A 26,967-nucleotide genomic window follows, 5' to 3' on the forward strand; every position below is an offset into this window, starting at 1 on the left:
TTCTCACTAGTTTTACACTTGTCAGGGAGGAAACCACCCTGGAAAAGCGTTTTGTTGGACATTTCACAGCTCTTCAAAGGCAGGAGACCCGCTGCCTCCGCATCTGTTTAGTTGAACGTAAAACTTTAGAATATCTTTGATCTTTAAGCAAATCTAGAATTGCCGCCTAGCGGATGTATGTCACCGCTAGCCACTCAAGTTGTAGTTTGCATGTAAATCTGTCCTAAACCCATACAGATATTGAACTCACAGTGATCTTGACCTTTAACTTGTGCCCCCTAAAATTGAATCAGTTAATTTTTTTTAAGTGAATGGTTTTGCCAAGTTTGACCAAGTTCTCTCGAGGCGTTCTTGAGATATGGCATTCACGAGAATGGGAGGGATGGACAAGCCAAAAAAAACCTTAATGCCTCTGGCTATCGCCGACGCGGAGGCATGCAAATGATTCATAGGAATGAAATAAACGTGAAATTTTAGGTTTATATTTACTTTGTCTGACATTGATCAGCCATATAATTTTCAGAGGCATTTTGTTTGCATTACATGTGCGCAGACCCTGCTTTCTTTACATGTGACTGTTTAGCATAATGCTTTTTCATTCGTTGTAGATGTTTCCTGTCACGGAAACATCTTTAAAGTCGAAAAGGTTGCAAGAATGTAATTTTAACTGCGGGCCCACGACAGGTGGGATCTAACTCTGGTGTCTTGCATTTAACTCTACTTGGTTACACGCCCCCCTCACCACCTCTGCACCCTTTTTTTTTTAGCCGTCCTTAAAAAGGATCCTGCAACTACTAAACATGTGACCTGAGGAATTACTGAACACAGTATATGAACACAGTCAGGATCAAGGGCCAATATGTCTTCATGACCATGCAAAATTACAAATCACTGTGCAAATATGTTATATGTTGCTGCAGCTTTTAATAATTCAACACGGCAAAATGGCAACGAGAGCACAGTCAAAGGAGTTCAGATCCCAGTCCAATAATCTGACAATTAATAACATTTAGTATATTCATCATGACTAATGTGTGGGTGGAATGTGGAGAAGCGTGTAGAGGAGGAAGATATGAGCTGGCATTCCTTGTGCTGAGAGGAAGATAAAAGGTATTTAGCGATGAGTGACTGTTGGCAGATGAACGCTGCACGAAGCACAAGTGCCAGTATGGATTTTTTTTTTTTCGCTTTGAAAAGTTCTCACCCCCGACACCTTTCACTTATCTTAATGAGCTTCCATCCAGCTTCGTGCTGAGGTGAACACTGTTAATCTGCAGCTGATATTTTGCAGCTGATGGCTTTAATGTCTCTCTGTCTCCGATTTTAAGCTTTTCTCATTTTAATTGTGTCAAAACGTGTCCATTCACTTCAACTCAGCTTTTTACACAGGAACTTGTTTGTACCCAGAAACATTTGATTATTGATATGCGGGATCTTAGAAAGAATTTTTGTTTTGTTGCTGTCAGTTTATTGCAGGTTTTAACACTACCAGGATGAATATAATGTAAACCAAACAAAAGACAACACAATGAATACAACTAAAGGTTTATTCTGTCTCTTTTTTTTCTAGATGATGGGCCATATGGAAAAACTAAGGATATCTCCGGACCAGAACAAACCCTGGCCTCGAGAAGACACAGTATACCAGGTATGTACCACTTCTATCAATGTTACACTACTCCATTAAAAGTAAGCAAGATTTGAGTACATACAGAAAGTATTAACTGCTAATTGTACTTGGAATAGCAAAAAAATTCATACTCATTCAGCTATAAAATGGCCCCTGTTACTAATATATTATTGGACTGTTACTAAAGTGGAGCAAGTTTTAACTACTGCACAGTTAGCAAGTTTAGTCCAGGGGTTCCCAACCTTTGGCTTAGGCCTCCTCGAAAGAATCACTTGATAAATCTGAGGGGTCATCCACTAATTAATGAAAGAGGAAAGAAGAAAAAAAACTTCATCATTTAGTGTTTTAAATATTCAAACTTTTCTCTAAAATGTGTCTTTTCAAACTTTAACTCGTCATATTTTAGGACTTAGTGCAAAAACCTTAAACGACTAAAGCTTTAAAATAAATCTAGTAGAGTAAAAAGTACAAAATATCGAAGGAAAACACTCAAAAAAATTGCACTCAATTACAGTACTTGAGTATATGGACTTAGTTACTTTCCACCACTGCTGGAAACTGTGTCACCCAGACTCTGCGTCACCACACTAATGCGTCATAATGATTTCTTGTCACAACTCTCCCAGACACAAACACCCTAAAGCAGAATCTGACCACGACAGCAGCCATTTAAAAAACAGCTTTCAACTTCCGGTCTGAGTGATTTCCTCTGAAAATCACAATCGCATCGCGATGTGCCTTTAGCATGAGCGACAGGGTGACCTGATGACGGCGTGATAACATCAAGGTCGCCGGTTGTCTGTGGACACGTGTCCCAGAGTTCCCTACAAAACACTTTCTAATTCTAATGACCTAATATACAGAACATCTTTTACCAAAAATAATCTTTATTTTCATAAGGAAATCTTCCTCAAACAATTTTATCTGAATTTTACCTGATCCTGTAACACAAGGCAATAATAAAAAAAAATACATTAGTCTCAACATCATTACACCGCCTATATATTTATATTGCTTCTTTTTTTTTTAATTCAATACCAATACCGTGATCTCATTCTGTTCTGATATAATTACCTTAAAACTTTTATATATTTGGTATTTAGTTTTGGGAGGGACTTTGTCTTTGTTTGTTTCTTTATTTCATTCTATATTTATTGGTTTCTTTAGTTCTTTTTTTGTTGCCTTCCTTCCTTCGTTTCTTCCTTTGCTGCTTCCCTTCTTTCTTTGTTACGCCTTTGTTTTCATCCCTCATAATTATTTTTATTTTTATCCATGTTAATATTATTTCAGTACAACTTTAAAAAGCATGTGTCTGAATGTTTTATTTTTTTTCCATTTGTCTGATCGTCATTAAATGTGAAACTAATTTCCTCACTTGTCTCATATTTTCTGGGTTCTTTTTTTTTCTGTTTTCTGTAAAGATATTTTTTACCTGGCATCATTTCCTGAGCAGCAAAATAAAGTGGTCCATAAAACTTTATGTCTCCCAACATATTCAGTTCTGCATCTCTGCAGGAAAAACTCATTTAGTGATGGATTCAAGTTGTGAAGATGTTCATAGCATCACACCACATTTGTTAAAGCTTTGCTTTTATGCAAATGTGAACTAATGAATGAATGAGTCACAATATGAATACGTGTGTGTTATAATACCCACCGGAGATAACTGTGTGGGGTGGAGTGAAGCACTTCACTGAGCCTCCGTGTCGCCTTGGGGATTTACCTAATTTAGCCATCTATCAGACCACAGCATCTTACCTTTGTGTGTGTGTGTGTGTGTGTGTGTGTATCTGAGTATGTAAATGGTAATGATACAAATACAGACAAATAGGAATGCAGTTCTCCATCAGCACAGCTCCAAGGTTGTAGTTTACTTATCACTTTAGTTTTGGCTCATTTTTACCCACCGAGATGCTTCTGACTGCTTCGAACCAGAGACTCTAACCTTTTCGTCAACCCTGAAATTCTTAACTCTTCTTGGTATCTTTTTTTTTTTTTTTTTATCTGTGTAACATATTTGCGATATTGGTATCGCTATACTGTAATATCTATGTGATAGTTGCATTTTTTTTCAACACAATTTAATTCTATTCATTCCCTAATCGAACCGTCTGATTTGTTTCATTGTGATTTCTGTTGTGCAGCACGTTGGTGCGTTTCGTGCTTTATAAATAAACTGACCTGACCAAAACAAAAGAAAATCGACATACTCAGCTGAAACTTAACTTACACGGTTTTGATTGTAGAATAATGAAACCATCTTGGTTTGAAGTGCTACAGTCTATATTGCTGTGAAGCTCGGTCGTCCTCGTGTCAGATCAGCCAACATCCGACCATTTAAAATTGCTAAATTCTAAAAGACAGTATTTTTCAATCTCTCACATTGTGTATTGTCACTTCACTTCAAACGTCTCCCATCTGTCATTTTCTTCCTTCTCCCATCCTAGTTGGGGGTATTTTTAGTAAAGAAACATTTACTTTAAACGTCTGTATAGTTTGATCATTGTAGGATCAAAACCATATAGATTTGCATTCAATCTGTTGTTAGGCAATTCTTATGTCTTTCCATTGTATATTGCTAGCAGTTGGTTAGTCAGTGCATTTCATAGACTCTACATAATAATGGATATTGTCGTAAAGATCAAGCAAATGCAGAAAAACCTTAAAGTGCAATTCCGCTGAGCGGCCACTAGGGCTCCAAAAAAAACCTCTTGCTCTTTTGATAAAAGTGGCAACTTTTTCCATGAAATACAAAGTCAATCATTTTTTTCCACAAGTCATTAAAGTGTTATTTAATAAACTCACTCCTTCTGATCAATGTCATGGTGGTCAATCTTAAAATAATTACAGAATTAATAAAATATTAGGCCTCAAAGAGAGGTATGTTTGGGGGTCTGCCTGGTTTGATTGACATGCCTGGGGAGCAGTCACATTGCTGGTATAGGGGGGGCGGGGCGTAGTGCCCTCAGGTTCTCAGTCAAACCGACCCCTTGCTCCTCCCCACGCTCATCCAAATATGGTCAGTTCTGGGTCCCAAAGAATAACTACAAGACAAAAGACCAGAATTGACGCCTAAAAACAGCAGATCCAAAACCAACAGATGACGTCATAATTGGCTACCACTTGGTGCCTTGTTAAAAGGCTTGCTGATGATGTTTTGCAGAAGTGTCAGATGCTCACACAGTTATGGAGAAACTAGTTTGTCTTCATGAATTTTTGTCACAAACTCTAACTTCAAAGCAGCAGAAGCACAAAGGTGAAGTGAACTCTACAACGCTTTAGTGTTTTCTCCCAAGTCAACCCATTAAGTTGTTTACCTCAACCAGCCTTGACTGAGCCCAAGAATAGCTGGCCCGCTGCAGTTCATAGTTGTTATAAAAGAGGTTGTGTAATTCCTCTGAATTTTGGGATCCCTTTGTTTGTACAATAGTTTAATTAAGTGTTTAGGGAATTTAACCATTGTACAATCGTTGTTTTTTTTTTTGTCCTTTTGTTGAAATAGTTGAGTGGACCACTGTTCCTTCCTTGTTATCGTAGTCCGCGGAGAATTCCCCCTCAGTGGGTTTAGTGGAAGGTTTTAATTGTTTGTAACAACCTTAAAGGCTGCTTCAAAGTATGTATGCCAATAGTTGTTGGGTTTTCTTCCAGTTAGAAAATGTGGTATATTGTGGTCTCGGAAGTATCCTGAGTAATTATATTATGTAAATGTTACACTAATAATCATTTAAAATGGAAGACTTACACAATTTAAAGGTCCCAAATTGTATACCTTCCAATTTCAATTTATTTTTTTTGATCAAAAAGCAGTTCTTAGGTATGAGATAAATACTGAAAAACAATAAGGCCAAAGCTAAATGCATGCGGTCTGTATTTATTTTTATTTATTTATTGAGTTTTTGATGTCACAAAACTCAACCTCATGTCATATAGCTACCCTCGGCCCGCTGTCCAACCTTTTATGTGGAGGAAAACACCGAGCAGGCATTCAGTCATGAAGACCGAAGAAAACCTGTGATTGGCCTGAGCTTGCATCACTTAGAAAAAAGGGTCATTGATTGGTTATTGATATTAATGCGCCTTAAAGACATAGACGCAAAGCAGTCTGTTCTTGGTAGATAAAAGCGTATATCTACACCAAGAGGGTTTTTGGTAATTAAAACTAAAAAAAATATCTCCCTGTGATTATCCTGAATGTTAATAAAAAAAAAAGTGTCAAATATTGGACCTTTAAAAACCTGCTTTGGAAATATTGTCCATATGTTTTTAAGGGATAGGTACAATGCCGCAAAGTTGAAAAGTAGCCAGCAGTATGCAGTCTAAATATTTGTATATATATTGTCCCACATCTGTCAGAGAAATCGTTTTAATTTGCATAATTTACTGAGAAAAGTTCTGTAGCTGCTGTGCACATTTCCTGTAAACGATGATGTGCTGTAACCTTTGAAGACCTTTTCATCCCTGCCACAAACTCCTTCAAGTGACATGACTTCGAGAAACAATGAGGCATTGTTAATATCGCATTAGTTGAGGCTAATCTTATCTGAATTTTATATTTACATTTGCGTCACTTAAGGTACCCTGACAGGGGGATCAGTGTCTGACTCGAGGACACACAACAAAATGTGTTTATCTTTCACAGCTTCACTTTAAATCCGTAAATCAGAATACGCAGAGCGGCTACTAACCACTTTTTTTTCTCTTTGCCGTATTCTGTATGTTTGAGTGTGTGTGCGTACGTTTTCTTCTCTCTGTTCGTTTTTGTGTGTTGTCTTTATGTGTGTGTGTGTTTTTGGTTAGAAGCTCTGCGGGGGGTGACCATGGTGGAGCTGGTGAAGAAAGAAGGCAGCACGCTCGGGCTCACCATCTCGGGAGGAACGGACAAGGACGGGAAACCGCGGGTATCGAACCTGCGGCCCGGAGGACTGGCGGCCAGGTGGGCGTAACGACGGGCGCCGCCAAAGAAGAATAATACAATAACGTACCTGATTTTTCAAATCTGCAACATCACCTACGATAACGTTCCCCTTTCCTGTGCCAGGAGCGACCAGCTAAATGTCGGGGACTACATCAAGTCGGTGAACGGCATCAATCTGACCAAACTGCGGCACGAGGAGATCATCAGCTTATTAAAGAATGTAGGAGAGAGAGTTCTGCTGGAGGTGGAGTATGAGCTGCCTCCTACAGGTACGTACCGGTTCAACTCAGCGGGTTTTAGAGTAATAAACACAGACTGTGTGTAAAAATGGACGCAGTGTCCGGGTGCGAAAAGTTAACCGATGTACAAGTGCCACTGAGGGCCACTAAGGGCTGGCTCCAATAGAGTCCAAATAAAAATGCTTCAACGTCTCTCGTGAGATAGAAAGTGAATAAATATGTCATTGTTTGCTTTTTCTGAATTTAAGGGGCGTTTCTAATTTGATTGACAGGCCTGTGGTGCAGTCAGGTTTCCAGTATAGGTGGGCGGGGCGTAGCATCCTTTGATTCTCATTCAGATCCACTCAGCTCGTCCAAATATGGTCACTTCTGGCTAAAAAAATAAAAACAACATGGCTGATGCGAGGTTTCAAAACGACCAATCTGGACCCCGGACAATTTTGCCAAATGCTGGAATTTTTTTTTTTTACATCTAATGTCAAATCAATTCAATACCTGTGCATTGCATGGCTACAGGATGGTGTATTTCTGCTGCCCTCTAAGTCATTTGCATAATACAACTGTTGCTCCTGCAAAAAAAAAAAAAAAAAATTCTCAGCAATTCTGTTTGCGTCGTTAAACGATTGTCGCCGTGATGACTCTCCGAAAACTCTGTTGTAGTATCATAAAAAACGGTCAAGTGTCGAATCATCTCAACAGTCTTTAAACTTACTGGACCCAACCACCACTCAAACTGTACTCTCATATCGTATCCTCACAATAAACGAGCCAACGCAGCCACCTCGTCTTTTTTTTTTTCACATTTCTATTTTTAGTCTGAAACATTTTGACAACACAAAGAGTACAACTGCAGTTAGAAAAAGATGATGTCATTGTAATACTATCTAAAAAAAACTCCCTTGCAAAAAGAAATGCATTCATTTTTCTTATACTTCACTATAAGATGATACAATAAAACCACACTGTATAATGACTGTCCAGGTGCATGTATATTGAATACCATTACATAATTCATTGATGCTTGATGCCTTTTATTGTTCTGCATTAAATTGTTATGCTCCAATGACATCATGTAAAATTCATGTTATGTGATTCAATTCTAATTGTTCATTTATTGCTGCAGCAGAAGCAAATGAAAAGCAGTAAATACTCTAAAAACATCTACATTATAAATTACTTGTTTCTCTCTCTGTCTCTCTCTCACCCTCTGTGTGTCCCCCCCCCCTCCCCCCCTTCTCAAAGCACCAGACAGCACCTCAGGGGTTATTTCAAAGACAATCGACATCTGTTTGCACAAAGAGGGGAGCAGCTTCGGCTTCGTCATGAGAGGTAACCGTCGCTAAAACTGTCGCTGTATCACCCTGTAGAAAACAAAAACACATTCTGTTGTGTAAGAAACAGATAAATCTTTCATGTTAACGTTTAATATGGTTAAAAATGTCATTCAGTGACCAGAGCTTTCAAAATTTATGAACCGTTTTCTCGCTTCAACTCGACAAAAAGCACTCTGAGATTACTGTGAGATATACAGTACTATAGAGGAGCACAAATCCTGCAATAAATGGGTGTTTAAGAGAATCCTTGGTCAGTTATTTTCAAATGTAACGGGTCAAAGGTTACCAGTTACCCTGCTAGAAATATGATATGTAATGTAAATTTTTCTGAAGTCATCAGAGTAATATATATATGACATTTGATTACTTTTTTAACATTTCAAACTCCGCAATTAAGCTGAAAAGTCCTTAAAAGAAATGCATCTAAACCAGGCAGTGTACACCTCACAACTGGAGTAAACACTGATTACTTTCAATCTTTTATGAACAGTTGTTCAATATAACTTGAATTGAGACTGAAACATTTTGATTTTAAAGCACAGTAACCCAAACAAGTCCGAAAGCAACGCACGGCGATTTGATTGGCCGACGAGAGGCGGTGCCAATTCAAAACCAGAGGAACCAATCAAACGCGAGGCTCAAAGTTTGAGTCACCTGAGTTTAGGATTTAGTGCCAAACAGCTTTGCTCTGCTCCTCCCTCCAGGTGGTATCCATGAAGACTGGCACAAGTCCCGCCCCTTGGTGGTCACCTACGTGAGGCCGGGCGGTCCTGCAGACAGGTAGGGGTCACGAATGCACGCTCGGGCAAACAGAAATCCATATATCGCAAACTGCACGGCCACGTATACACGCCAGACATATGCATGAAGTCACATGCATATTCAAGTCCCAGCAATATTTATGCACACACAGAGACACTTCGACATCAGAGGAATAAACACGCAGTCAGAGCTGGAGATCGTTTATGTCTTTATCGAGGGTGAAAAGGGCAAAGTTTTTCAAAATAAAAGTGATGTTAACAAAGAAAATACATGCCTCCCCAAGCGCCGGCCTCCATCAGGTATAAAAAAAACACAAAAAAAACACCAGTAGTTCGGGAGATCCGCCTTCATGTGAATAAAACTGCCCGAGGATAACGGTTCCTCTTCCCGTGACCTTCACTGGTGTGTTGACAGTTACGTGTTACTCACAGCCGAAGCGGCATGAATCACCTCGTATCCCTTTAATGCCGTCATCGCGTGTCTGTGGCAGCCTTCATGTTCCAGTAATAATCCGTGACATTTTCCTATAAATGTCAAGCTTTGCGACTGTTTAAACTTGATGTAACGCAGCGATGATTCAACCTCCTGTACATCCAGGACGGAGAGGGGGGGGAGGTTTGGGGGGGGGGGGGGGGGGGGGGTAGTAGTACATACTGCAACACTCACCGAAAGTGAGGCCTCATATTCTCAAGAAAAATGACAGAATTAGGTCAAAAGGCTGTTTTCCAGCGGAGTGAATCGCCGTCATTAAAGTCGAGGTTTCGTATCCCGCCTGTTGCGTCGCCGTCCGTGTCGGAAGCAGCTCGGGAGACCTGCGACAAGCTGAACGGAGCAGATCGACCCGGACAGGAAGTCAGTCGGAGAGAGAATCTACAAAGTTTTCTAAATAAAACTGATTTTTGTTTTTTTAAAAAGAAGCAGTTTACCAATGATAGAAGCACAGAAATCAAAGAAACACAACTAAATCAGGAAACAGGCAGACAAAACAACGCTACCGGTGGGATATGAATATTATGTTTTATTTTCTTGTGTTTTTGTTTTTATTTAAAATTGCATCAATTGTTTACTGTTTTTGGGGGGGTTTGTAAAACAATGTGTTGTGTTTATGTGTTGTATTGTCACTTATTAGATCGCAGGAAGAGTAGCTGCTGCTACGTAAAAGTTACCGGGGATCTAAACAAACACAAACAAACAAACAAACAGACCGTTGTTGAACGGTTGGCGTAAAAGAGGCCATCTTAACTTCTTTGCACGCTTTTTAGTCGGCATCTTTCACCCAAAGGATGGACTGAAAAGTACAAAGGGGCCAGTATGAAATCAATATTTGAGTCGTGCAAAGCTTCTCCAGTGAAGTCCCACATTATTAAAAACAAAAAAAATAATCTGAGAAAAAAAATCTCAATAGATGGGTGGTAAAAAAAAACAAATAACAAAAACAGATGTTCCCACTCAGATAATACTCTGAGTGAATGAGCTGCGTGAATCATATATTACATGGTCCTCAGTCACATATCAACCTGAGTTCATATGAGATTTTCGAGCGATGTGATGCGCCGCATCATCATTAAATCACCAAATAAGAACGGCCGATTCTGCAATCTAGAAGAGTCTAAGATAAGAAGCGCCTCACTGGGGCATTTTTATATTAGTATTTTTTTTTGTTTTTTTTATTTGTCACAAATACGTTTTCGAATTACACAAATCTCACTGACTTAAAAGTCCCATTTTGGAGAGCATGTTTGACTCGGCGCAGGAGGAGATTGGAGAATTGAAGTCTTAACTTTCTTCTGTGATCACGGAGCAGCTTCAATCATTAGACGCGAGACTTTAGATGCTATTTTTATTCTGCCTGCACCTGTCTGTGTGAGAATCGTATGCAGAAATATTTAGGGCAGATGCAGGGGAAAAAAACCAAAAAAGGCATGAGCTGAGTTACGGTGTCATTTTAATATAATTCAGTTTGAGGAAACTGACTGAAGATCTACCAAAACTATTCGTTCATAGTTACTCTACATGTCTTAACTTTTATTAAATGAGCACACGTGACACACGAGTTTTTTTTTTTTTTACTATTTAAAATAAATCCACGCGCAGATTGAATCAACCTCAACAAGTTCACAGGCAGAATTGACAGAAATTTAAGATCAAAAAATTCTTCCTATTGAGTTATTTCCCCCCCCGAAGCTCATCTAACACCACGCTAAACCAAAATCATCCTTAAAAATGTGGGTCAGTCTGAGGGAAATAAAAACCAATGAGATATTCATGCTGCTTTATATCTCATTTATATGCCAATTGCAGAAAAAAAAAACGTAATCCACAGCAGCCCACAGTCCCAGGAGTGCCTTCGTTTTTAGTGTTACCCGGTGGGGAATTAAAGTGCCAACTCTGAAAGTGTTGGAGATCGGCGGCGTGTTTTCGTGCAGCGCCCACAAAGAAACTGCTTTTACTGCATTATCAGAAAGAGAAAGGAGAGAGAAGCCTGCAGGTGTAAAAAAAAAAAAAGAAAAGCAGAATAAATGTCAGCGAAGACTGTTTGTTGTGTTGGAGCTCTTTTAAAGGGAAAGATAAAAATCCACCCAAACTCCTAAAACGACAGCTGTGGGTGGTTTACCTTACACCCTTTAAATCGTGTCCAAATGTCCTACCCGTCCTTCTCGGTCGCGTTGCACAGCAAGTGTTCGCCTCAGAGAGCCGTTAACACAGATCATGTGAAACCGCGACGCTCGAGCTTTCGGGAGTTGAAGTTTGCGCTGCCCGTAGTGCCCGCGCGGGTCCACCTCCACACCCGCTACTGTTTATTGAATAATCCCAGAAGTCCCGATCGCTTCACAACGTACCGCGTCTCAAAATAAACAGCAGGATTTACCCTTTCTGACGATAACCCGTCGTTTCTCTATACGACGAAGCGGTTTCAGATAATTCGGTTTTGAAATCACAGCTGACGTCTGCATCGTCTCCGACAAAGAGGCTGCTGTGAAAATCCCACTTTGTATGAAAAATTCATTACTTTTATTTTCCGTCATGCACTAAGCTAATTTTTTTTTAAATTGTTGAGTCATGCAGTGCCCCACAAACATGATTCAGATTTTGCCAGATCCTAAACAATCTCCTCTCCACAATTATATAAAAAATGTCTCTACCGACAATATTTTCTGGTGAGATACATGTAAAAACCACAATTTCATTAAATAGATTTTTTTTTTTCCTTGATATAAAGGCTAATATACAAAAGGTCTCGGTATTATCAAATTAAATGGTGGAAGATTTGGATAGGTAAGACGGTCCTGAAAAAAACAAGATATAGCATGAATGATTAGCATATAAAAAGACCAAGATATGAGTTTAACAGTGAAGGCAGTGACATTTTTAATTTGCTGCTTTCCTCTTTCTGTGTAAAAACAGGCCAGATGTCAGATTTTGGTGCTCAACAGCTTCGATGTAGAGAAGCCATCAGGATTTTTAAAAAGTGACCACAAATTGCGAAGCTTCCCTCAGACTCTCCTTTCATACGCTGTAACCTAATTCCTGCTGTAATAAAGCCTTTTGGTCTCAGCTTAGCTTGCATCATGTTGCTAAAGAGCTTCGGGGCTATCAGCGTCACATTCTCCAACTTCTGGCTGCTACGATGACAGCTCTGTGTTGCTCACACTCTGGCACCAAATGTGGAGCAGATATCGGCTCTTTAATGCCACCCTCTGCCTTCCAAATTCAAAATACGACATATCTGTTTTTTATGGAAATAAATGGTTTGAGAGACTCAAACAAAACAAAAAGAAAATGTAGCGGTCCTGTCTGTAAAAGTGTTTGTTTTGGTTTTTAAACCAGATCGACCTTTTTGAATATTGAGAAGCACAGAAGTATAATCTGACATCTTGCTGCCGTGTCCTCAATTTTGAAAAATGATAACTGTGAGTGTGCGAAAGATGAGAGGAGAGAAAAGAGGAGGATGAGATCACAAGGCAGCGTGGAGGAGGTAAGAGCGTGGAGAAGAAAGAGGCTCGGATCAAGTAGGGCAGAAGAGGAAATGAAGAAGATGAAGAAATACGATGTTGAAAGGAAAAGGGAAGAAAAATAAAGATGGCTGAGCGTAAAGATTGAAGAAAGTAGAGTAAGTCAGGAGAGAAAAGAGGAGCTTTGTCGTTTATTGTGATTTTCCACCATTTTTAATACGCCATATATTATTATATATTCCTGCTTTTGCAACAAAACAAAAAAAATAAAGGTTTTCCTTTTTTTTTTCTATTTTTACAAGCTGTATGTGTTTGTTTTATAGACAATGCAACAAAATGAAATGAAACGAAACAGAAAACAAAACTTCTCCCAAGCTTAAATATTGGTACTTGGAATAGAACAAAGATATAATTTAGAAAAGGATTACAAATATACATACAAATGTAAAAAAAAAAAACAAAAAAAAAAAGACGATTATAAATAAACTGTGGATATTGTTCGTTCAGGACAACATAATTGAATGCATATGAATACATTTATAAGAAAATACATTTTGCAGATGTACATTTCAAACTAAATACAACAAATAGTGACATCAATGTTCAAACCAACAGCAATTAAAGCGTCGGTTCACCCAATTTAAAAAATAATGTATTTCCTCTCTTCTTTCTGATTTTTTTTTAAGAACTTAGCTTAAATATCGGTACTTGGAATAGAACAAAGATACAATTTAGAAAAGGATTACAAATAAAAATCGAAATATCAAAAAATAAAATGTGTGTGTGTGTGTGTGTGTGTGTGTGTGTGTGTGTGTGTGTGTGTGTGTGTGTGTGTGTGTTCAGAGAGGGCACCCTGCGTCCCGGCGATCGTCTCCTCAGCGTGGACGGCGTGCCGCTGCACAACGCCAACCACAGCGACGCCCTCAGTGTGTTGGCTCAGTGTGGGCAGGAAGCCCTGTTCCAGATCGAGTACGACGTCACCATCATGGGTGAGTGACCCCACACACACACACACACACACACACACACACACACACACACACACACACACACACACACACACACACACACACACACAAACTTGAGCTGTCATGAATCAAAGCCGGCGGCAAGACTTTCTAGACTCAGCGGTCTATTTGTTGGAGTTTTCTTGATGTTTTGATATTTTTCTGACACTTCAGGCTAAGATGGGTAAAACTGCTCGATTTAACTCCTCTGAGTATCACACGCGGCGGTTCAAACTTTCAAGGACATTTATGTCTGAAAGTTATCTGCCAGGCTGCTGATATTAGAAAAAAAAAAGATATTAAAAAGTACTCAGCTTTATTATTGTGAATCCGGACGCAGGCTCTGAGCATCAGCGAACAGTAAAGAGAATAAAATATTCAAAATTCAAAACCCTTTTTTTCCCCTCCGTGTAGACACGGTGACGAACGCTTCCGGTCCGCTATTAGTGGAAATCGCCAAATCGCCGGGAGCGACGCTGGGTATCAATCTGACTTCGGCCAACCATCGGAACAAGCAGGTCATCGTCATCGACCGGGTCAAACCTGGCAGCGTGGTGGACAGGTAGGGTCGCCCGCGCTCTCGCACACGCAGCATATGTTTGCATTACCAATCACAGTAACTGTATGATGTTGCGTTGTTTGCGGAAAGTTTATCTGATAGATTCAAACCTGTGAACACAGTCGCTGAAAGTGGGAGGAAATACCCTCCCACCCCCACCCCACCCCCACCCCCACCCCTCTCCGGCATGTGCCAACTGATCGGAAAAAAAAGCTGCGGGCAAGACTACGCTCAATACCAAAAGAGTGCTGACTGCCACTCAGAGCCAAAGCAGCGTGCTTTTTAATTAACGGAAGACTTAATTCACTTTTTGGATTTAATAATCCCTGATGTCATCGTTCGCCATCCTTCCTGAAGCCGATCCTGCGCTGTAGGATATGCAGCGGTTGCATTTATGTGGAGTATATCCTGTCCATTTAAGTAAAGCATATGCGCGCGCACACACACACACACACACACACACACACACACACACACACACACACACACACACACACACACACACACACACACAGAGGGGCTGTGTCTCTGGCCCGATAACTCAGACAGACAGAAGCAGACAGGATATCGCTCCGAGGCCTCCGTGTGCCTCTAAAATATACATGAAGCACTTGAACTCGGTGTCAGCTCTGAAACGAGCACTAAAATAACCTCGGCCGAACCGAACAGGTCGCCCGTGGAGGTCTCTCTGTTCTGCCGCTATTCATTCCCACACGGCTGCAAAATTCACTTTTTAAAAAGCCTTACAACCCCCCTCCCCCCCTCCCCCCGTGCGAAGTTGCCAGCGCCGCATCACGCAACCTCAGCGGGCTACGTTTCCAAAATATAACTGAAACGGCAACGGAAAACAATCTGTACTTGTGTTGTTTGTGTTACGTTTCCACGGCTGATTCTTGATTTTTTTTTTTTTTTTTTTTTTTTTTTTTCCCCCACTCCCGATTGCACCAGATGCGGAGCGCTGCACGGCGGGGATCACCTGCTCTCCATCGACGGGACGTCCACGGAGCACTGCACGGTCCTGGAGGCGACGCAGCTACTGGCGAGCACGACGGAGCTGGTCAAATTAGAAATCCTCCCGTCGCACCAGACGAGGCTAGCCGGGAAACAGCACGACGCAGGTGAGTGCCGTCGACGGGGCGTTTGTGTAACTTTTTTCAGCGTTAACTGCCCTTTACATTTGGGGAAAACACGTATTTTCCTTGAAGTCTTTGTACACCATCTTTTTTTTTTTTTTTCTGTCATGTGCTTTTTTTTTTGGTCAACTTTAACCGCCTGTTTTCCCACCAAACTGCGTCCAGTTACGCCATCTTACAAACTTCCCCGTAGTAGTTTTGTCTACTACTGCAGTTTTTTGGGGCATAATGAGTAAAAAAAATGTCACGGCTAATAATTGGCGGGAAGTATGTGCAGCAGTATGCACGAGGTGGGATCAAAAAGTTTGGACATTGGTGCCCCCCATCTCCCCACCCCACCCCACCTTGCGCACGAACGGAGCTCAGCACAGTAATGCGCATTGAGCAGGATGAAGCAATAACTTTAAACAATAAATAGTCCAACTTACGAGTTAGATGACTTTTCGTGACCACTGGAGCATCCATTGAATTTTTTGTGTTAAATTTTTGAAAGACAGAAAGAATTCCCTGGGAACCAAAATCCAGGGAGGAGGGGAGTTGATGGGATTGTCGCCCAGCCGCCGTCAGTTCAGGCGTTTTTTTTTTTGTTTTTTTTACCAAATGTTTTCCCTCAAAGGGACGTCTTAACCTTCCTGCTGCTCTTGAATGCCACTCAAAACAGTTTGACATGAAATGTTCAGATCCATGGTGAAATAAAAAAATAAAAAAAGTGGTCCCAAAAAAACAGGTCCTTCTGCTCCACGTATCGTTATCTTGCATTATCACCGCAAGCAATCATTTGTTTTTTTATTATTCCGTAGATGTACAATTCAGTATCACACACACGTATCATAAATTATGAAATAAATACAGTGTATATAAAAGCAGAAACAAAAATGTCAAACTTTAATTATTAATTCTACCAAAGTCAACATGCCTGAAGGTATAACCGTCAAGTTTGATCTCAGTCTGAGTTGTAATTAACTTGATGGATCCAACTTTTGACTCGAGTCATAACTCCCACTCTTCTGTTCAAACTAATCTACAATTGACCTGACACATAACTGATTATTAGTCTGCTAGCTTCTGGTAATTTGGACCTTTATTATGAACTCTCTTATGCTATATTGCCGCATGACTGGTCAAACCCGCTGTGAATTTACACCGTTCATTACGACAGCAAAGAAAACTCATTTGGAGTTAAAAACCAATTGATTTCTCTGCTTGCAAAGAAATTTGTCTTGAAATTACTTTTTTAACGTTCACTTGACTGTCTTAAACAACAACATAGGCGCTTGTTTACTGCAGCAAACAAAAAAAAAACTTTATTACCTCACCATGTGTTTCATTATGGCACAAATAAGAAAAGTAATAGGAACAGTAATGATCATTTAGACGACGCGTGATTTTACCCCGCTATCTTCTAACGTCAGCGCGGCCGTCGACCAGATGGCGCGTGTGAAGTTATATGGTGTCCAAATTCAAATTTGTGCTTTTTTTTTTTTTCTTCTTTCACACCTCATGCTGCCCGCGACAACAGCTGCTAACACCGTTTGATCACGTCGTGTCAGAGATAAATCTTTGGTGAATGTGGTTTTATACTTCTTCTGCTTTTTGATATGATCTTAGAAGTAGCCACCTGTTGTTTGTTTTTTGTCAAATGTAGGGAGATCGGCGTGGATGTTGTGTAAGCTATTGACGTACGAGGTCATATTTAGAGGAGAATACCGTCTGTTTCACCAAAAAAACTGGGAACATGCTGTTGCTTCCTCCCGTCTACCGAACAAGTTGAACAAAGTTGAAGTCTTACTGTTGTTTCACTTACCAAAGCTTGTTCTACTGAAGTATATAGGAGTGAATCTTCTTTAGATGGTAATGCTTGCAGTCCTCAGCTTCACAAGATAGCTACAATTGTGCATTTAATTCCTGAACACCCCCATCTTTGGCAGGCATTTTGGATAAACAAGGAATTAGAGTAAAAGCCACAACCAAGATTTTCTCTGGATTTAGCCCCATTTAAACATTTGGCACATCATGAAATGAAAAATACAACAAAGGAGAACCAGAACTGTTGAACAGCTGAAATCCTACGTCAGGCAAGAATGGGACCACGTTTCACTTTCAAAACTCCAGCAACTGGTCTCCTCAGTTCCCAAACATTTACAGTGTTGGTAAACATTTGGTAACTCATGAAAGGAAAAATACGACAGAGGGGACCCTGAACTGTTAAACAGCTGAAATCCCATATCAGGCAAGAATGGGATAACATTTCCCTTTCAAAACTCCTCCAGCTGGTCACCTCAGTTTTCAAATGCTTACAGAGTGTTGTGAAAACAAGAGGTGTCCCAACTTTTTTGAAACTTGTAGCTGCCATCAAATTCAAAATGAGCATGCATATCTTTTTTTCAGCGTTCGATATGTTGTCTTTGGTCTATTTGTAATTAAATATGGGTTCAAATGATTTGCAAATCATCGCATTCAGTTTTTATTTACATTTTGCACAGCCTCCCAGCTTTTTCGAAACGGGGTTGTTTAAAAAAAAAAAATCCCATTCATCCTGTCGTCTTTTTAACCCCGATGTCTTTTCGCACAACGCGGATTGAGGAATATTTCGGTTGTGACGGCAACTTCTTCGCCTAATTAGCTGAAGGAGTGTTTTCTTCACCCACAGCCAAGCGACGGCTTTTCATCTTTGACAGAATTAGTGCCAGTGGATTTACACACGGAAACGCTGATTCGCAGCTTTATTATTGCTCGCAGCCGAGGCGCTTTAAGTGTGACAAGTGTACGTACACGCCATCGCGCTCATACAATGAGAGGATGTACACAAATAGAAAACACATGGCAGTACGTAAAAAAGCCAGTTCTGTAGTTATTTCTTTGTTTTTCTCTTAATCACACACATCTTTTACCCTTTTCTTCCTATTTGGGGTGAAAAATCTGCAATTTTTTTTGTTTTGTTGTTGTTGACCTGATTAAGAGACTCGCGAGAGAGGATGGATTTAAAGTAAAGGGCTGAAAGAGTGAGAAGAAAAAATTCGACACTTAAACTCGACCAAAACTTCTACTTTAGTCTACTTTTTGTCGAATATGCGCGAGGTGGGAGGGCCATTCGCGGCATGAAAGGACCGGGGAAGAGGGCGCCGTCGAAACAAGAGAAGTGATGGATGAATGAGAAATAGTGACAGGGAGTGTAAAGGCATGATGGTATTTAATTAAGGTCATTACCCCTCTCCTCGAGCTGTCACACACTGCTTACCGCCTGCCGCCTCCTCTATTTCCTGTCCTGCTCCTCATCTAATCTCCTCCCGCCTCCTTCCTCCTATACGACTCACGCACACCCATCGCCTTCTTCCCTTTTTCTTTTTCATCTTGTCTCAATTAATTTACTCTCGTTTTTTTTGTTGTTTTTTTTATCTCTTCTTTCACTTTTATCCTTTAATTGTATTCTATTATTATTTCAAAGTGGTAAAAACCCCAAAAATGTTAAGCTATGTGTGTGTGAACAACACTCACACGTACCAAAGGTCACCATCTCATCTCGCATCGCCTTCATTTGTCTCGAGGAAGCAAAAATGTATTCTTTCCTTTGTCTAATCGCAGTTGTGTGACTGCCTGTGTGTGTGTGTGTGTGTGTGTGTGTGTGTGTGTGTGTGTGTGTGTGTGTGTGTGTGTGTGTGTGTGTGTGTGTGTGAAATGAACACAGCTCATTAGGATACTGATGGCCTTGCAGCAGACCTTGCAGCCAGCTTGCCGCTGCTTTATTAATAGGCACTCTGATTAAAGGTTTTGCAGCTTGTGTGTGTGTGTGTGTGTGTGTGTGTGTGTGTGTGTGTGTGTGTGTGTGTGTGTGTGTGTGTGTGTGTGTGTGTGTGTGTGACTTTAATTTCAGTGTGTGTCACCGCAGCATGGATTAGGGTTATTACAAGTGTGCGTACACACAATATGCTCTTCGTTTTTTGGCATTTACGTGTCTTTTTTTCATGCATGTGAGCAGAAGTGTGTACGCAAACCTGACTTTGTTATCTACAGTGTCTTTCCCGCCCGTGTTTCACCAGACAGAAGGACTTTGTTTTCCACTCCGGGTGGATTCGGCGTGGGGGGGGTGGGCGAAAAAAAACTAGTGCACATTTCTCAGATCTCACCCCCGAGGTCGCCTCCGACAACTTCTGCTCCTCAGACTTCCCGCCATCAGAGCCGTTTTTAGTTTTTTTTAGAAAGGGAGGGACGGCTCAGGTGTCGAGGAAACAAAAAAAAAAAGCCCCGCCGGATGAATGAGGCGACACGCGGCAGTTTAGGATCAATTTCAGGAGTTTTTACGCGAGTGTGTGTGTGCAGTGAGGAATTACACACGAAGCCGTGGAGGTTGTCAGACTTCAGCCTTTCGATTGTACGCCGCCGCTCTCTCGGTGGGAGTTTCCCCCCCAGAGGGAGGTTCTCCCTGACATCTCAGGAAATGACTTTTTTTTTTTCTTTTTTTTGGAAACAGATGGCCACAGACGCCCACCAGAAATTCTGTGTTTTATTTAATCAGGCTCGTGTTTTTGTAGTCGCTTTGTTGTAGATCTAACGGAGTGAAAATGGGAGTCTAGTTGGAACGCCATATGAGAAGCCAGTCAATTGACTCTCAAATAGAGTTGGTGCTCTTGGCAAATACTTGCATCTGATTGGCTGGCAGTTGTGTTATAGTTGTATAACAGAACAATTCAATCATGCTTTAGTTTTTTTGAAAATGATAACAATAAGAACAAACATCCAACATGGAGCAAAATGAAAAACAACGTATGAATGAGTTAGCCATGTAAACTGCAGAGACAATAAATACAGTTGGATAAAACTCAATGAGAATTCAGAAACACATTAACACACAAACATACTAAATACAAAAACAATTGACCAGAAAAAGACAAAGTAAAACTTAATACAGAAAATACATTTATAAGCAAGAAACAAAACCAAACAAACAAAAAAATCATACCAACACTACACCACATCGTATACAATATGACAGTTAATACTGTGGTGAAACGGATCTAACCATGACTTAGACACAAAAAAAAAAGCTTAAAGTCATAGCAATTTGAATGCAGCTTCTTCTTTTGCTTGTGCATATTTGTCAGAATACTTATGCGTATAATAATGTTGAACAAATGCATATCTCAGTCTATAAAGAAAGTCCTTCAAAGAACTCTTTTATAATCGCGAGGTGCAGCAAATGGATAAAACAGGGGGATGTTATATTCGAGAAGTAACACTTCACACCCATCAGAATTAATTTGACTTAGTTTACAATAAACTGCTGGAATGATTTCCCAAGTGATCTCCGCCTTTTTCGTACTGATGAATATTTATCAAAGTGAAACTAAAATATCACAGACTGCCGATAATGATGGGTGACGCGTCACCAATTTTATCACGGTGTGCAAAAGTGAAGCCGAAATACTGTGGAAATAGGCGCTGCCGTCTTGCCTTGTGTGACAGGGTTTGAATTATGAAAGCATTGGCGAAAGGTTCAGACATTTTAAGTGGTTGTTTTCAGGGTAAGCGTTTGGTGAAATGAGTCGGTCCGATTGTCCTCGCAAGTAAAGAAAAACCCATATGTTTTGTGTGTTCCAGTGAAGGTTCAGAAGTCGGACCATCCCCACTCCTGGGACCCCTGCGTGAACTACTGCCACCCTCCGAACTCCACGCTCCTAAACGCAAGCTCCACGCTCAACAAGTCGTGGACCGCCTCCAACAACAACACGGTCAACAGCCTGGACTACTGCAAGTGTGAGAACGCAAAAACGCCGCTGACACTGTCGCTTTTCCTTCAGTCATTGAATCATCGATTTCGTTTCATTAATTCGATTTAACTTCCTGTCAGTCTCGCAGCGGAATGATTGAAAGTATAATAATGCAGACGGACTTGGCTCAAAAACTTTCTGGCGAGTTCTGTGACACGGAAGACTTTATTCCATTTTAATGCCGCTCGGTGAGCGACGAGGGGACCTGTGGCGAAACGGCTTCCTCTGGATGAGAAGCAAGTCGATGACATTTACATGAACATGGCCATCTAAGAGAGTCTAAGAGTCATCTAAGAGAGTAAAAGCTGCGGAACAAAAACTGTGTTCATTGAATTTTACGCTATTGAAATAATACGCTAAAAGGTGGATGTTTTTCTCTTTTTTTTCCCCGAAGGTGCTCGTCTGTTATTACGTCTCAATTTTCTTAATTTTTTTTTTTTTTTTGCTGTTTTGGAACGACGAATCTCAATCTTTGATTTCTCTTTTCTCAGCTCTGGTGTCGGCCAGCTTCTCTCCCGGCTCCACGACCACATCGGGCCCCAGCAGCCAGAGCTCCAGCACTCTGCCCAGGCCTACGGTTCCCATGAGTCCTCGCAACTCGCTGCTCAAACGACGGCAGAGGAAGAAAGAGCACAAGAGCTCCTGTCGGTTTCCGTCCGTCCGCGCGTCTGTGTGATAATCGAATTCATCGGAACGGGTTGAACGTCGATTTGAAGCTGTTTGTGTTGTTTTTTTGGGTTTTTTTGTAGTGTCCCTGGCGTCCAGTTCGGTGGGTCCCGGCGGTCAGGTGGTTCACGTGGAGACCAGCGAGGTCGTCTTAACGGGCGACCCGCTCAACGGCTTCGGCGTGCAGCTGCAGGGAGGAATATTCGCCACCGAAACGCTCTCCGCACCGCCGCTCATCCGATTCATAGAGCCCGACAGCTCCGCAGAGAGGTGAGCTCACACTTGTGTTTTTTTTTTGTTTTTTTAGTCGGATTTGCACACCGGCAACATGAGTTAAAATCCACATTCACACCACAATATCGAATGTTAATGTGTTATAATTTAGACTGACACTTTTATTTTGGTACTACAATGCCCAAAAGTCTTTTATTTCCTCAAACAGCATCATTTCAGGACTTACCTTACAAATGCAAATGTTGCAGTGGTTTGTAAGAACTTTACTCATCCAAATAAGTTCAAATAAACTTGTAAAATAAGAATTACTGGGCCATAATATAGTGAAGTATATTGAAAGCGCCTTCAAATTCATTTTAAATTGATTTTCATCGCTGAGAATTCGTACTAATGAAGTTGTTTTTAATTATTTTAATTAATTTTGAAGTAATCATTATATCTTTTTAGGCTATTTTGTATTGTGCATGTTGATGTATTCTGAAAAGTAAAAAAAAAAAAAAAAATACTCCAACATGGGATAAAAATTGCATCGTGTAAAATTATAGGCTTTCAAAATGGGAAGTGAATATTGAACCTAGATTACACTGCCAGACAGAGTTTATGCATGAAGTAGCCCATGGATGTCCTCACAAGTACTGTATAATAACATATTGGTGTGTCGTTTCAAGGGTTATAACCATAGACTGTATATAAAAGTTGACATGAAAAGTGAAGTCAATGCGAAAGACAGAAAGCCTCCGGCTCCATAGACTCCCATTCAACGTCTCTTATCAAATTTGAGGTGAAGTTATCTCGATGTTGTTGGCTGAAGTTGCTCCTTCTTATTAGTTTTCTGGCGGTTTAGAAAGAATTAGAAAATAAGCTTCAAAAAGTTGTGTTTTTGGGAGCGTGTCTGTTTGATTGACAGGCCTGTGGTGCAGTCAGGTTACGGCTACCGGTGGACGCGACGTCTAATCACCACCGGTCCCAAAACCATCTCCGAACTACCAAAGATGGCGCCGGCACTAAATCCGAACTCGGGTGTGTGTGTGTGTGTGTGTGTGTGTGTGTGTGTGTGTGTGTGTGTGTGTTCGCAGTCCTCCCCTCACCCTGCACGTCCTCTGTAATTTGCGCACGTACTTACGACTTCATTTAAGTCTCCAAATTCTGTCTGCATCCTGTGTGCGTCTGTGTGCGTCTGTGTGCGACTGATTGATGTTTCCGTCATATTAACAGCTTCTCTAAGTGCTGGGTGTGTTTTCTGCACCCGGAGGCCACACTCCCCTTCTCCATTAGTGCCCACGCGAACAACACTAATTAGCCGGCTTCCCCTCGCCCACGCCGGAGGAATCGATAAGTACCTTTCTTTCCAGCCTGACAGTGTGAATCCAAATAAACCCCCTTTCGTATAGCGCCCGGAAATATGCTTAACCACACACTTTAGAGCCTTTAAAACCATAAGTGTTGCAGAGCAGTGACCGGTGAGGGCATCCTGCTTTAAGGTTTTAACCTGTAATTATCCCGTTTCTCTCTTAATGTCACGTAGCATCATTTTTAAATGTATGTTTTATGCACTGCTTCAGAAGACACAAAATATTTCTCATTGACCAATGTTACCAATCAACAATCTGCAATATGTAATTTAAACTACTGTTTTTAATTTGAAGTAAATTGAAAGTTTTCACATTTTGCTGTTTATTTCTCGGCAGCACAAGAGCTAAAAAAAATTAAATTAAATTAAGATAAAAAAAAAAAAATTAAAAAAGAGAAGTCTGACTCGCTGTAATGAGCAAACCTAATTATGCCGCAGTAGTTGCTTGTTTTTTATTTGGCCCATTTCCTCCCAGAGTAAAAAAAATTCATTAAAAAAGTGGCATAGTGTTATATATAAGCCGGCAGCGAGCCTTTTCGTTCTCGATGCCAGCTGTTGGTGCGTAAACCACAAACCATCGGGAGGAATCTACGAGATATCTCCATCCAACAAAAACACATTCCATTATTACTGTAAAACTGCAAATGTACAGGAATTATAAATAGGGGGTTTCATATTGATGAATTAATGGAGGGCGCCAAGAACAACAAGTATTCAGATCCTGTACTCAAGTAAAAGCACCAATACGCCGATGTCGGAGTACTCCATTGCAACTAAAAGTCATTTATTTAAAATACTACTTTAGTAAAAGTACAGAAGTATTTAAAAAAAAAAATATTTATTTAAAAAAAATAATAATAATGTTTAGCCATTGTCTGCAAAATGTGCAATAGTTTTATGGGACATTTGTGCAATATTTTACATATGGTGTTTGACAGGCTTTTATCATGTTTGTATTTTATTATTTATTATAAATGTGTGCGCATGTGTATAAAATGCTTAATGTACTGTTTTATGCGCTGCACGACAAACTTTCGTGATACAAATATGTACAATGACAATAAAGGTATTCTATTATGTTCTAGTGAAAGTATTAAAGTAAAAGTACTGCGTTGGTTCCTGCGATATATTATACGTGACATCATTGGATTATTAATAGTGAAGCATCCGTGTATGCAGCATTAATTGGAGCTCGTTTGAACTACTTTGTCTTGTTTACAGTGACAGCAGATGAATGGTTTTGAAATGATCACTACGAGAGGAAAGAAGATAAAAAATGAAGCTGTTTTCAGTCTTTTGCAGTTTTTCTTCAGTCGTTGAATTTTGGATCAATTGGACATTTATTGAAATGAAACCATGTGAGGATCTTACAGGGGGGGAAAAAAAAAAATCACTAATTGTTAAAGCGGATTAGGACTCAGACATTTGAAATACGACAAGAAGGGAAAAAAAGTTGGAAACCACTGATTTAATCTGTAACGATGTTTTTAAAAGCTCGTTTTTATTAAACGTTGCATAAAGTCTTAAATGTGAAAAGTAACTGAAGCTTTTAGTAAATAAATGTAGAGAAGTACAATATTTCCCCTTTGAAATAATGTGGCATCAAATAGAAAACACTCAAGTAACATAAACGTAGCTCACAATTGTAAATAGTTACTTTCTACCACTTGAAATGTGTTAGTGAGGACTCAACATTATCAGTCAGCAGTTTAAAGCCATTAACAGTTAAGATCCATCGCTGACCAGAGGAAGAGTCTAACTAATCCACTCAGTCTCATCCTCCTCTTAATTTAGCTCATGCATTAGCTCTGCACTTTGTCAGACTCGCACTACTGTTGATGCCGAAGCTCCCGGCAACACCAAGCAGAGTTCAAACCGATGCATTATACACAGATATGATATATCCGTAACGTCTTTTAAATGTTTCAAAAGCACGTTTAGAAAAGTGCTATACAAATAAAAAAAAATTTTCATTATTATTATTATCATGTTATGCAAGTTACATTTAGCATTGTACAGTAAAAACTGCAGATTAAGGCTAGATTATGGATTATGAACACCGTATCCATTTTAAGGACCCTACACCATCATTATAATGGTACATCTTATCATGTGGTTTCAGTTGAAGTTGAATTTCACGAAGAAAAACAAACGAGACAAAGATTGATGGAAAGCAAATTATGAGAGAAGAAGAAATGAGAAAGCGAGACAGTCGTTAAACAACCAGACAACGAAACCGAAGGGAGAGGAACTTTGTAATTCATGGACAAATAATGGGAGGCAGAGGGGGAAGAGAGAGACGGGAGTCTCGGCAGGGCCATTTAATCCTCAGTTAGATCGTAATGAAGATGTCTGATTGTATATTAATGCAAGTCACCCACTCATGACTTTAACAGAGGACGCAGTACATCAACTGTGTCTGTCACATTCGGACGAGTTGGCCAGAAATAAATCCAAAGGGCGGCAACTGCACGAAGGTGAGGTCGAGTCAAAGTGAGACAAACTCGTCATTTTCTATGGTCAAAGATGTCTCCTTGGGTCAGAAGGTGCGATAACTGCTGTAATAATTTAGTAGCAAAGAGTAACACGACTCTCTATTTTAGTTCAATTCGAAGTCAAGACCGTCAAGTCACGCTAAGAAATCCTTACAAACCTTTGCGAGGGTTGTGTGGCAGACCCACAGCCAGTCCTGTGTTTTAAAGCCATTCATTTAGCTCGGTAGTTGATTGGATAAAATAAGAAAAAAAAACGGAAGCTAAACCCATCACCTAACTTTCTCTTTCGTTTCGTTAGCTGTTAATTGGTCCAAAGGTTCGATGAGTCCGCTGGCTCGTCCCGGTGGGTACGGGACAGTTTACATCTGTGTGTCAGGAACCCCAATCCTCACCGAAGTCCCTCTAAACTACGAATCTTCCTGCCAAGATCTCGATATGACTTTAAGATGGTGCTCTGCAGTTGTGACTCACAGACGATTCGCTTTTTTTTTAGTCATCGAGTGTCGATTTCAGGTCAAGGACAAGTCAAGGTCAAAGTTGAGGTCGGCCTATACGGGTAGCATAACGTAGCACTGATAAAAGATTCAGTTCCATATTTACATTGGAAAAACAAAGACTTGTGTTCATACCAAATGAATGCTGATGATGAGGGTGTCTATGCCCAGGAAGCACTTTAATTATTTTTTTTTTTAAAAAGGTCAAATTTAATAAAAATACAGGAACACAGGAAGATTGTAATAAGCAAGAACCATAAGGGACTTGGATATTCTGCACAAACCAAAAAAACAATATAACTGCATTCATAAGACTCGTGTTTTAATCTTTACGCGTGACTCAGTAACATACATACTTAGTAACAACAAAGGTATTTACGCGTTTCATAATTTCAATAAACAGCGCTAATATCCTCGGCTTTAATTCCAC

The 26,967-nt window shown here is 40.2% G+C and overlaps 1 protein-coding gene across 9 annotated transcripts in view; it reads left to right on the forward strand.

Moving 5' to 3' along the window:
- LOC138210525 (glutamate receptor-interacting protein 2-like) overlaps positions 1-26,967 on the forward strand; it is a 220,769-nt gene that overhangs the window by 170,448 nt on the left and 23,354 nt on the right. For 6 of the 9 annotated variants that reach the window (XM_069169733.1, XM_069169725.1, XM_069169728.1 and 3 more), the window contains exons 2-12: positions 1,571-1,648; positions 6,428-6,563; positions 6,669-6,814; positions 8,027-8,113; positions 8,823-8,898; positions 13,677-13,822; positions 14,255-14,402; positions 15,348-15,517; positions 21,128-21,283; positions 21,789-21,941; positions 22,047-22,233. In XM_069169733.1, the coding sequence (XP_069025834.1) occupies positions 1,571-1,648; positions 6,428-6,563; positions 6,669-6,814; positions 8,027-8,113; positions 8,823-8,898; positions 13,677-13,822; positions 14,255-14,402; positions 15,348-15,517; positions 21,128-21,283; positions 21,789-21,941; positions 22,047-22,233 (1,483 nt within the window). The remainder of the gene's footprint in view (positions 1-1,570; positions 1,649-6,427; positions 6,564-6,668; positions 6,815-8,026; positions 8,114-8,822; positions 8,899-13,676; positions 13,823-14,254; positions 14,403-15,347; positions 15,518-21,127; positions 21,284-21,788; positions 21,942-22,046; positions 22,234-26,967) is intronic. The other 3 variants (XM_069169726.1, XM_069169734.1, XM_069169727.1) reach the window with 2 other exon arrangements.

The sequence above is a fragment of the Embiotoca jacksoni genome, unplaced genomic scaffold (genome assembly GCF_022577435.1).
Source record: "Embiotoca jacksoni isolate LCO1_2020_lvr unplaced genomic scaffold, fEmbJac1.0.p SCAF_46, whole genome shotgun sequence".
Lineage (NCBI taxonomy): Eukaryota > Metazoa > Chordata > Actinopteri > Embiotocidae > Embiotoca > Embiotoca jacksoni.